Source organism: Mustela lutreola, chromosome 7 (assembly GCF_030435805.1).
Source record: "Mustela lutreola isolate mMusLut2 chromosome 7, mMusLut2.pri, whole genome shotgun sequence".
NCBI classification, from domain to species: Eukaryota; Metazoa; Chordata; class Mammalia; order Carnivora; family Mustelidae; genus Mustela; species Mustela lutreola.
The window spans coordinates 3411726-3423175 of NC_081296.1; the positions used below are offsets into that span (position 1 = coordinate 3411726).

The window sequence follows — 11450 nt, forward strand, 5'->3', positions numbered from 1 at the left end:
GCAGTCAAGAGAATTTGAATATTGACAGGATACTTGACGGTATTAGGAATTACTTTTAATCTTTAAGGTATGATAATCATAGTCGCTTTTAAGGTAACTGTCAACTTTTAGAAACATATGCTGAAATATTTATAGGTGAAATCTGAAATGTCTAGGATTTGCTTCAAAGTAATCCAAGAGAGGGAGAGTGCATGAAACAAGTCAAAGGTGTCAAAGGCAGTTGAAGCGGGGAGGTGAGTGTAAAGGGAATGATTACACTATTCTCTACTGTGGGGAACGCTTGAAATTTTCTGAGTTAAAAAAAAAAAAAAAAAGACAGGCACTGTAGAGAGGGACTCCCCAATCTCGACAAGCACCTAAAACAATGACCCTGAGGGTCCCACACTGGGGTTGCTGAAAAGTGGAGGAGCTGGGGCACCTGGGTGGCTCAGTCATTGTCTGCCTTCAGCTCAGGTCATGATTCGGGGTCACACATCGAGCCACACATCGGGCTTCCTGCTCAGCGGGAAGCCTGCTTCTCCCTCTCCTACTCCCCCTGCTTGTGTTCCCTCTCTCGCTGTGTCTCTGTCAAATACATAAATAAAATCTTAAAAAAAAGAAAGAAAGCGGAGGGGCCCTGATGGGTTGGGGTAAGCACAGCAGTCTGTCCAGTTTAAGAGTGCACAGGCAGGGTGTGCCTGGGTGGCTCAGTGGGTTAAGCCTCTGCCTTCGGCTCAGGTCATGATCTCAGGGTCCTAGGATCGAGCCCTGCATCAGGCTATCTGCTCCGCAGGGAGCCTGCTTCCCCCTCTCTCTGCCTGCCTCTCTGCCTACTTGTGATCTCTCTCTCTCTCTCTCTCTCAAATAAATAAATAAAATCTTTAAAAAAAAAAAAAAAAGTGCACAGCCAAAGGCTGTCCGATGCACCCTGGGCTGCAGGTAAGGAACTCTGCAGACTTCGTGAAGACTAGTTTTCACTCAATGACACAAGGATGTTCCTGCCAGGATTGAGGACTGTTGCCTTGGGCAACAGTTACAGTAAAGGTTTCAAGAAGGCAGGAAGATTCCTGGAGTCCACTCCCCAGGGTTGACGTCTTGGCTGATGTCTTGGGAAGGCATGGGTGGGGTCAGCTGGGTGGGGTGCCCCACCTTGTCTCTGATCACATCCTTGCTGTGTAGTCCTACAAGCTGGCTGCCATGGTGGCGAGAGGGGGTTCAAGCAACAGGGGGCTGAGAAAGATGTTACAATATGAACGGGGTCTTGCATTAAATATTTCAACATTACTTTCTCCTTGGAGAAAGACGGCACACTGTCTAGTTTGTGTTGCGCTGGTAGTTGTCCTGAAGACAAGACTTCGCAGAAATCTACAAGCTAGACGCACCCCTGTCCTTCCTGTTACCTCCGTGTATTAGCATCAAGTGCTTTTACTTGCAGGTATGGAAGCCACTGCATAACTGGCTTCAACAAAGAAGGGCTTTTTTCTTTAATCACAAGGCAATATCCCAGCGATGGGTAGGGACTGTATTATCTCAGGGACTTGCGACTGGCACCTCCGAGATTCCCTTGGCCTTTTCCTCACAGGCATAACATGGCTGCAGCAGCTCCGGGCATTGCCATCTCACTCCACACTCCCAGGCAGGAAGCAGAAGTTAGCTGCTCGGCTCTCCTCTCCCATGAGGAAGAAAACATGCTTCCCAGAAGCCCCACAGCCAACTTTCCCCTAAGTCTCTGGCCAGACGCGGTGGCATGGTCAGCCCTAGTTACAGCCCAGCATTGACTTTTGGGGCCTCTACTGTGAGAGGCGGGCAAGGAGAGGGGGCTAGGAATGCCCAGCCTCCTGCCTCGAGATGGACTAGCACACGCGTGCTCCATGCCCAGGGGCTGGTGGGGTCGGTGTGCGCTCCCACGTCCACCTGGCCTGGAGGACAGCGGCGGTGCGGGGAGGCTGGGTTCGGCTTTCCAGCGGTCAGGTGGGCAGGGCAGCACGTGCTACAGAGCGCCCCACTCGCCGTTCGCCCCGGGGGCCAAGCCTGGCCTCAGGCACCACACAGACGAGGTGGCCAGCAATGGCAGGAGCTGACCAGGGTCGAGCAACGACGCAGGCCCACCGCAGAGGCCGCGCGGACACCGGGCAGGGGGGCTGGCTGGTGGGCCTGGGGCGCGGGTCCAGGCCAGAGGAGGGGCGGGACGGGGTGGGGCCAGGCCTGGCGGCCCAGGGAGGGCCGAACCCTTCCTGGCTCAGATACGGGAGCAGGTTCCGCTGCGGCAGCGGCGCGTTGCTGGACCCGCGCGCACTGAACCTTCACCCGAGCCATGCGTGTTTACTGTCCTCCCTCAGCAGGGAGGACAAGGCCCTGCCATCCGGGGGCTCCCTCTGGGCCGTCCCCTGCAGGGCTCCGCCAGCAGGTCGCACCCTGCCCCGCGGTCACGTGGCACCCTGGCCGAGCACCGACCCCGCCCCCAGCGGTGATGGGGTCCAGGTGGTCGTGTGACCCGGACCGCCCCGCAGGACACCAGAACGGAGGGCCCGTGGCGGGGGCGGGCTTCCCGGCGGGCCGCACCTGCCGGGCGTCGTCGAGGCTCGCCCCGTGGTAACCCCGCCGCAGAGGCCGGCGGCGTTTGGGCTTCTAGCCCCTGAGGGTGTGCCCCGGACGCGGCCCTCTGTGTTCTGTGGCGCCTGCGGGGCCGAGTCGGGGAGGCCTTGAGTGCCCGGCGGGGTGTGCCCTGTTGAGCTCGTGCTCTGGCTCGCGGGCCGGCGGCCGGGCCCCCTGCACGTGTGCCAGTTACATGCGCCGCGGGTCGTGGCCGCCGACCCCAGACCTGGATCTGGGGAGCCCTCGTGTCCCTTCGTTCAAGACGAATGGAAAACTCGGTGCCTTGCCGTTCCGGAAAATGAGGACTGGGCTCGGCGATGTTCTAGGTGAACACCTCGCTGGCCTGTGCCCCACGCGGGAGTGAGAGCGGGCAGTCTCCGGAACAGGCTGATCAGGAGGGACGATCAGGTGCCTCAGTCCGTAAGCCTCTGGCCTCTGATTGACTCTCAGGCCATGATGTTGGGGTACGGACATGGAGGCTCGACTCTGGCTCTGCGCTCAGCCCGAGTCCGCTGGAGAGTCTCCCTGTCCCACCCTGCCCCAAAAAGGCAACACATGTGCCCCCGTGTGACGTGTGCTAACGAACATGATGGAGATGGCTGAATTCCCGGAGCCAGGAAAGGGGGGAGGCTCTCTCACATCCTCCCTCCAACCAGGAGTCTGCATGTGCCCCGCCTGGGGACCTGGAGAAGACCCGGCAGCAGCAGGAGCCCGGAAGCCTGTCCGCCAAGATGTCTGGGGCCCTGCCCAGTCCAGCCATGGTGAGGCGTTCCCAGCACCCGTGGCTGGAGTCTGCTCTTGTCCCTGAGCCATGACCTGCCTTTCACACCTTCTCCTGGCCTCAGCCGTGCCTGCGCACCGCTGCTCAGCTAACTCTAGCCCAGCTTTATGGAGAGCCCCTGCCACTCAGAGAGCAAGGAGAGGGGCCCAGGAAGCCAGGAAGCAGTGGGGGCAGAAGTGGCAGGGTCCACTTCGAGGGGAGAAGTGTCAGCAGTTAACCCAGTGGGAATGTTGGTTCAGATATGCCGGATTTTCCCACCTTTTCTCCTAAGGAAACAGAAATCCAGATTTTCATGTGAAATCTTCAGATTTCAAAACATGAGAGTTGGCAGGGGTGGAGTATTGCCGGCTTACATGTTCAGACCCATTCTGCACCTGGCCGTGTCTGGGGACGGTGACTCACCGTCCCCTACATTCCACTTGGGCTTGGCCAGTGGGCAGCACAGGTCAATCCGAGATCGGAAGCCAGGGGGTCGCGATACTCAACCCCGTAGTTCCAAACCAAACCACCTCCAAGCCCACCCCCACCCGCACACGTACCCTGGGGCCATGGTGTGGACAGTGGCTACCTTCCTCCACGTACTACCCAGCTCGGGCATGGTGGCCTCTCTCCCAGGCCATAGCTCTTTTCGTCTGGTGACCCCTCTGCCCCTTCTGTGTGCAGGTGTGGGAAGCAATGGCTCTTCTGTTGCTAGTCTGATGGCCACCCTAGCCTTTGCTGATTCGCTCCATCCTGTCCCTATAAGTGCCTGTGTAAGTAGTCCCTTTACTCTGGGATCCCCTCAGTGAAACCTCTGAATGACGCTCCTTTTCCTGCTAGGAGCCACCACCGCACAGACTAGTTCCGTTAGAAAACAGCACAGTGAGGACCACACACACCCAGATCTGTGGTCCTTTTCCAGCTGGAGGGAGCCTGGCTTGCACCCCTGCTATATGCTCCAAGCACGGCCTGAGGCAGCAGCTGAAACTGAAGCCACTTCACAGCCCAGGGATGTGCTGAGGACAGCACGTGCACCAGAACCCCAGGCTGCAGCTGAAGACGCGGCATGAAGACGGGAACAGCCTTGCAGTGCGGCTGACCAGTTTAATGGCGGGCGAAAGCATGCAGATGCCACACTACGGAGCAGCAGGGACTCGGGGGTACAGAGGCCTTGGGGGGACACTACTAGACCGTCACAGGGGAAACGGGGTCACCTAAAGTTGGTACGGGGCAAGGGGGGGTGCGCTGGCAGCTCAGACCTAGACGTTTCTCAGGGGAACATGCATCCCACCCCCGAAGTTCGGGGCACGCCGGCTGCCTTCACTCCCGAACGTAAATTCTGGTGCAGACCACGTCATCGGCGCCGAACGTCTGTGGAGAAGGAAAGACAATCAGAGCAGACGCCTGTGCAAACGTGTTTAGAGCACGTCGCTCAGAGGGCCCCTTATTGCCCTGCTAAAGACACTTTGTTAACCGACATTCAAGTCCCTGGGCCACGTGCTCGCATTAACTGCTGAGGTCTTTTTTTTTTCTCTTTTTCTTCTCTTCTCCTTTGAGCTCCGCACAGGCAGAGAGGCAACTGGGGTATAGAATTATATGCAATTTTCCTTTGTTTCTGGAGCCCATGAATACCAGCGTCAGAAATGCTTGGTTTGAAAAATGAAACTGCAAGGGAGAGATATCCCATTGGACATTTCTGAGGCGGCTCTCTCCTCAAATGACGTGAGCAGAGCAGAGGGCCTGGGCAGCCAGAGCTCCAGGGTCACGCGCTGACCAGCCAGAGGGGACGGCCTGGGAGAGAGCGGCTGCTCATCCTTAAGTCACCGACAGGCTGGATGGTGGGCCTGGCCTCCAGACCCCGCTTGGCGGCACCCCGCGGGGGAGGCTGCTTGGTGGCCCCAAGCGGGAGGGAGGCGGTTTCACACAGGGCTGGAATGCAGCAGGATGATCCCAAAGGGTCACTCCAGCTAAAGTTCTATGGCTCTTTGTCTATCTGTCTGTCTGCTATATGATCTTAACTCTCCCCCAAACTAGCAATCATGGATGATTGCTAGTTTGGGGGAGAGTTAAGATCATTTACTTAGAGGTGCTCCCACATCCGGGTCAAAAGAAAAACCTCCATCTGGGGAATGGTTTGGGCCCACCATATAGCAGACAGACAGACAAAGACACTTGCCAGGCTGTCCCAGGAACCTTTGACTTTTTTATCAGAGCCACGGTCTCTGGCAGTGGCTGCTGCTCTCCCGGGCAGCGGGGACAGGGAAAGCAATACGTTTGTTTCGTACATGAAACCAACATTCGGACATCCTCCAGGCTGCAGACCCGATGTGCGCACGTCTGCCGACGCCCACTTTTCTACAGGAGTGCCCTCGCTCTCAGGTTCTCCAAGGGGCTTAAGGCCCTGGGGGAGGCTGGGAGCCCGGCTAGACCTGGACCTTCAGCTTCTCGCCCCCACCTGTCGGCTGGCCAAGAGCCTCTCAGGAGGCACACGGCAAGACCTGATTCCAGCATGTGTCTCAGGGAAACACTAGCCCTGAGTGACACCAAGAAGGAAGCACCCATCAACAGCTTCTCCTCCGGGTGGGGGCTCGTGGTCACACGGACATGGTTGTAGCTGCTGCGGATACTTCTGTCTGCAGGGGATGCTGTGCTTGGAGAAGGAGGGCCGGGGGGCAGGGGTTCCCATGGAGATCCACCTCTAGGAGTGCTGACCTCTCAGCTCTATGGACACAGAGGATGTGTGGTTGGGGTCCCTGCCATGCACTGTGACCACCCTCACATCTGATGCCTCCCCCAAGCCCCCAGGCTGACCAGTAGCGCGGGAAGAAATCACATTTCCAGCCATATCTGAAATGTCCTTCCCTGCAGGCACCAGTGCCAAAATATTCTTGAAAGCAACTCTGGAGTGTTCCAGAGTGGTTTGAGGGAAGATACTCCGTTTTCACAGAAGGGAACTTACAGCCCCCGGGGGACAATTTACTGTGGGCGCTGGGAGAGCTTATTGCAACTCAACTAGGATAAGCTACCTCTTGTTATGAGGAGACGCGTCTCCCTGCGTTGGGGATTTATTAATGATGACGACCTTCGAAACAAAAGCCCATATCTCAGGTCTCAAATGCCAAGAATTAACACTCCCTTTGAGGCTTGTCTGGTCGGTGGAGCTGGGTGGGGGGAGGGGGTCGGAAGTCTGGGAGTCCTTGCAACAGAACCTGCTCTGGCTGTTCGGGGATTGCAAGGTTAATAAAATCACACTTTCTCACGGAGCAAGCCAGGCCTGCTCAACTCTCAGCCACGCTCCAGAACTGAGAGCTTTGCTGACTCTGGTACCAGTGAACCTTTTCTTCCTCCTTCTCCTAAATTCCACGTCTCCGCTTCAAAGTGCCCCTCCAACCCCATCAGGTGTTCCTTCCCTGGAACTGGCATTCACCAGGTTGCAAAGGAAGCCGGCCCCTTCTCTAGGAAAGCAGACAGGACTCAGAATCAGGCCCGGGAAGGACAAGAGGAGAGAGAGGGATCAAGCAGCCTCAGCAGGAGTAAGAGAGACCAGCCCGTTCAGGGTCTGCCCACGGATCAACGTGCAATTTTAGGGCTGAGAGCACTGCGCCCGGGGATCCACCTCCAGGGGCCGCCCTCATCCTACAGCCTGGGAAGGGAAGGGCCGTGCCCAGATCGCACAGTGTGGCTGGCCCATGTCCCACCCTGCGGGCTCCTTCCCCAGCGCTAGAGGAGGGTGTGAGCTAAGATGGGGCAGGCAGGTGGTCTTAAGAGAGGAGACGTAACAATATGCCTCATGGAGAACAAAGGATATCATTTCCAGGTTACCCACACAGCTTTTCCCCTTGCGTGTGTGTGTGTGTGTGTGTGTGTGTGAGCGCGTGCGTGCATGTGTATGCATATGTGTGTGTGCACGTGTGCCTGTGTGTGTCTGGCGGGTGGGGGCGGGGGAGGGCGGGGTTGTGGCAGGGAGAGCCTGGTCTATTCCGAAACACAAAGGAAGAGTGACTGAGCCTTCTCTGTCCTCCCCAACTTTCTCTGCCCCCAACATCTGAACTAAAGGACAAGGCCGGGTGTGATTAAACTGTGAGGGTCTCACCAGGTCCAGTCTTTGTGGCCAGGATCGGTTAAAATGCTTTAATCTGAGTACCTTGCAGGGAGAGCCCACCCTTCCCTGTCCCCGAGGCCCCAGCCCCACACGTGGACACGCAGGCCCTCGCCTGGCTCCTGAAGGCCACCGCAGCTGGTCAGGCTGGGGCGCAAACGTTTGCTCTCTGGGGCTCCCGGGCTGACAGGCTAAACCTCCTGAAATCTTGCCCTGGCGGCAAAATGGGGAAAGGGCAGGAGGAGAAAATCCCTCTGCGGAGTGAACAGCCCTGGGGCCCCGCAGAGCCCGCGCACCCTGGCGCAGTGGGAAGGGAGGCGACTCAGAGAGCGCCACGGGGTCGCCACAGGGACGCGCCGTGGGGCCGCTGCCACCCGTCTCAGCCCTGCTCTGCCCCGACCATTGAACAATGCCTGCCTGCCCCCTCAGCTGTCCCTCCAGGCTCTCCACTCCCTTTTTACTGCAGGGCCCACAGGGTCCCGCCCTCCGCCCAAGGGAGGGCGGCATCATCCGGGGACATGGCTTGATTCAGGGGCCCAGACCTCACCAGGATGAGCTCGTCGTTGGCCAGCTCGCGGGTCCAGTAGGTTTTGGGGCCGTCCCCCTCGAGCAGAGTCTGTGCACAGTGGATCTTGTTCTCATTCTCCCAAGTGGCCAAACTCTGCAGGCAGGAAAACCGTTAGTGACATTAATTACAGCCTTGGCGGCAGGAGCAGAGACAACAACGCGCCCAGGAGAGTCACAGCGGCTGAGAGAAGCAACACATGGTCCCTGTCAGCAGGGCACGGAAGCCTCTGCAAAGCCCTGTGGAGTCCAGATTCAGAGGACCGGTCATGGGTTTATGGGGAATAAATAGACCTCATGTCCCCCCGCCCCTCCCCCAAACGTGCACGCATGCACACACACACACACACACACACACACTCTCTCTCACTCTCTCTCTCTCCAAACCAGCAGAGCTCTGGGCATACTTCACATTTCCGGGAATAAAATTCAGAGCACACGGTGATTCATTTATGCCGAAACAAACTATCCCTTCAAGAAACTGGGACATTAAGAACCTTCCCATCAGAAGAAGACGACACTAGAGCCGCTAAAATGCCGTATTTATAACCACACTGGCTGGCGCAGGAGCCCTCTCCTCCGCCCGGATTTGGGGATAACCCCTTCCTTCTATGCGCACAGACTACTCTGATAAACCTGATTCAGCTGGCTCTGGGGACAGAAACACTGCCCCCGCCCCGGGGTTTCCCGCTGTGGGAGGCGGCACAGAGCACAGAGCTTGGAGTTGGGCTGCGGCAGGTGCCCAGCCCACAGACTCGCTGACACTTGCCAGGCTGTGGCATGGACCTTTGATTTTTTTTAATCAGAGCCATGGTCTCTGGCAGTGGCCGCCGCTGGATGTCCCCACCTGAGCCCTGCCGATGGCTAGGCCTGCTCCCCAAGACTCCCAGTCACTCTCACTACACAGATCCACTCTTGTTTTTACAAGCAGTGCAGGGACCACGGGCTCCGACCCTGCCAGCTCCAAGCCGGGACATCATTTTCTGGCTGTGTCAGTTCTGTGGGCCAAACATTGCCATGTGGGTCGAATCTCTGTGCCCAGGGCACCCAACCCTACAGAGCAGACAGTCACCCCTCAGGGAAGGGGAGACTCAATTTCTCACTTTCCGGAACGTTATGACTATTTCTTTGTTTTGAACGCTGGGGAAAGGGAGGGAGACATTTTGTCCCCTTTTAAGTAAGTGACAGCAGCAGCCACGATTTTTCCATCCGCATTCAAAATACACATTACCCGACCCTTCTTTCTACTCAACAGAATGCGATTTTTGCCAACGGAAAACAGGCTTGTACAGCGGCTGGCTTCCATCCACTGGTTCATCCCAGGGACCAATATCGGTACAAAGAGGAAACTCCTGCTCTTGAGGACCAAGAGAGCCCTTCGACCATTTCCCCAGCCGGAATCAGCCTCGCTTTGGGAAGACTCCGCCTGTCCTTCAAGACAGCAGACTGAGGGCGGGAGGGAGAGGTGCGGGCCCACAGGACTGCTGAAACTGGATCCGGGGCATCCCCTGGGGTCCGGGGCGGGCGGCGGCGGGGGGAGCCAGCGCTGCCGCTCCACCTGCCACAGGAGACGTGGCGGCTGCCGAGCCCCGCACCCGCACCCACACCCGCGCGGGACGCCGCCGCCGGGGATCTCCCGCCGCTTCAGGCGCAGCTGTGAGAGCGGAGGCGGCGGCTTGGGTGCGGTGGGGGCGGACTGGGGAGGACCTTCTCCCGAGCCGGGGCACCCCGCTTGCGTGAATGGTCTCTGCAAACCGCCAGTGCACGGCCTTGCAGGGAAAGCGCGCCACCGGCTGCCAAGGCCGACAGGGGCGCGTCCGGCCGCGGCGGTCCAGGGCTCGGAGAGGGGATCCCGGGACGCCGCCCTCCTCCGGGCCCTCACCCTGCACTTGCGTCCGTCCACGGTCTCCTCCTCGAAGCCCTCTCCGACCTTGAAGTTGATCTCGGTCGTGCGCACGGTGGTGGACGTCTTGATGTAGAACTGATCCCCGTCCTGGCGGATTTCCACGTGCGGCTTGGACGCAGCCGCCACCGCCACTTTGCGCAGCATGGCGTTCACACCTGCGCGGGGAAGGAGGGCTGCGCCACGGGCTCGGTCGCGGCGCCCGCCCGGCACTGCCCAAACCCTCTGCCTAGAGATGGAGACCTCAAAACAGACCCGCTCCCCCCTCCAACCCTCGCCCAGAGTTTCCAGAGGAGAAACTGAGCCCCAGTAAGCGGCTTTCCCTGCGCAGCACGATGGATGCGCGGCGGGGCCTGGCCTCACACCGACTCTCCAAATTTAAAGCCCCCGATTCTCCTCGGACTCCAGCGGGATCTCGCCTCGCGCTGGTCCAGCACGAGACGAGGCCGAACCGTCGGGGAAGGCGCCAAGCCTCCAGCAAACGTTCGCGGGGCGCGCGGCTCCCGGGCTCCACTCGCCGCTCCTGCCGGGGTGGCCTTGGATCGCTCCCCTCGCCCTCGCCCCGGGGACGCCCTCCCGCCTGCGCTGGTCCCGGAGCCCACCCCGCGGGCCTGGGGAGCACCTCGGGGCCGCTCCTCCTCACAGGCGCCCACCGACCGCGCCAGCTCACCCAGCGCCTTGAGGAGCTCGTCGAAATTCTCGCTGCTCCGCATCTTCCAGGTGCCGGCGAAGTTGGGCATGGCGAGGCGGCGGGCGGACAGACGGGCGCTGACAGCGGCGGCGCGGCGGGCTTGCTCGGGGCTGCAGGGCGGAGACTGAGCGCAGCGCCCAGCCAGCGCGCCCAGAGTCCCTGGGAGGGCGCCCCCGCCCCGCCCCGCGCCCCGCCCCCGCCCCGCCCCCCGAGGCCCTACCCGCGCGAGCCCCGCTCCCCGCCCGCGTGCCCCCACCCCGCCGCGGTCCGCACCCCGGCCTTGGTGCTGCGCGCGCCGTGCCCGCTCTACCACAACGGGGCGTGGGCACTGGGGGAGGGTCCGGCGATCGGGCCCTGGCTCGGAGGGGACAATGGTGACAGCGGGGCGGTGGGGACGTGGGGAAGCACTGCGCCATTCTCTCTACTTTGGGGCGTGTTTGGGCAGAACTATAATAGAAAGTTAAAATACGGTGGGTGGTGGGGCGGTCAACGTTGAGAGCCGCCCTGTCCGGACTCTGGGTGGTGCGTTCTGGGCGCGCATAGCCGGTTTACCCCCAGCCCAGCGCAGGATCCTATTCCGCACCCACCCCCACCCCAACACACATACTGGCTCAGGGCCACTGCGAGCGAGTGGTGGGAAAGCTCCAGCCCCCCGACCCCCGCCTGGACCCTGCCACAAACCCAGGGGCACGCGGGATGGGGGCCCTTGGCGCGCACCAAGCTGGAGGCCACTCAGGCCTCAACCCCTCGGAACTGCGGTGAGGACAGCTGGAACCCGGGGTAGGAGCAGCCCATTCTAAGGAGAAGCCTGGCTCCGCAGTCTGCAAGGCTCTCCTTCCTTCTCCCACTGCTCCCAAGT

At 59.8% G+C, this 11450-nt stretch overlaps 1 protein-coding gene across 1 annotated transcript; it reads right to left on the reverse strand.

Annotated features, from left to right (window-relative positions):
* Window positions 1–4418: 4418 nt before the first annotated feature.
* On the reverse strand, window positions 4419–10673 carry CRABP1 (cellular retinoic acid binding protein 1). Its single transcript, XM_059179579.1, has 4 exons — window positions 10571–10673; window positions 9880–10058; window positions 7981–8094; window positions 4419–4705 (listed from the first exon to the last, which is right to left on the reverse strand). The coding sequence occupies exons 1-4, from the start codon at window positions 10638–10640 to the stop codon at window positions 4655–4657; spliced, it is 414 nt and encodes a 137-aa protein (XP_059035562.1). The 5' UTR covers window positions 10641–10673; the 3' UTR covers window positions 4419–4654.
* Window positions 10674–11450: the final 777 nt, after the last annotated feature.

What these genes read in the sequence shown, in the direction of transcription:
- CRABP1 (XM_059179579.1), bottom strand. Translation starts at nt 10,640, where the DNA reads ATGCCCAACTTCGCCGGCACCTGGAAGATGCGGAGCAGCGAGAATTTC. An exon ending in TGGACGGACGCAAGTGCAGG is followed by an intron (nt 8,095 to 9,879) that starts GTGAGGGCCCGG and finishes TCCTGCCTGCAG; the next exon opens with AGTTTGGCCACTTGGGAGAA. An exon ending in CCAACGACGAGCTCATCCTG is followed by an intron (nt 4,706 to 7,980) that starts GTGAGGTCTGGG and finishes CCTTCTCCACAG; the next exon opens with ACGTTCGGCGCCGATGACGT.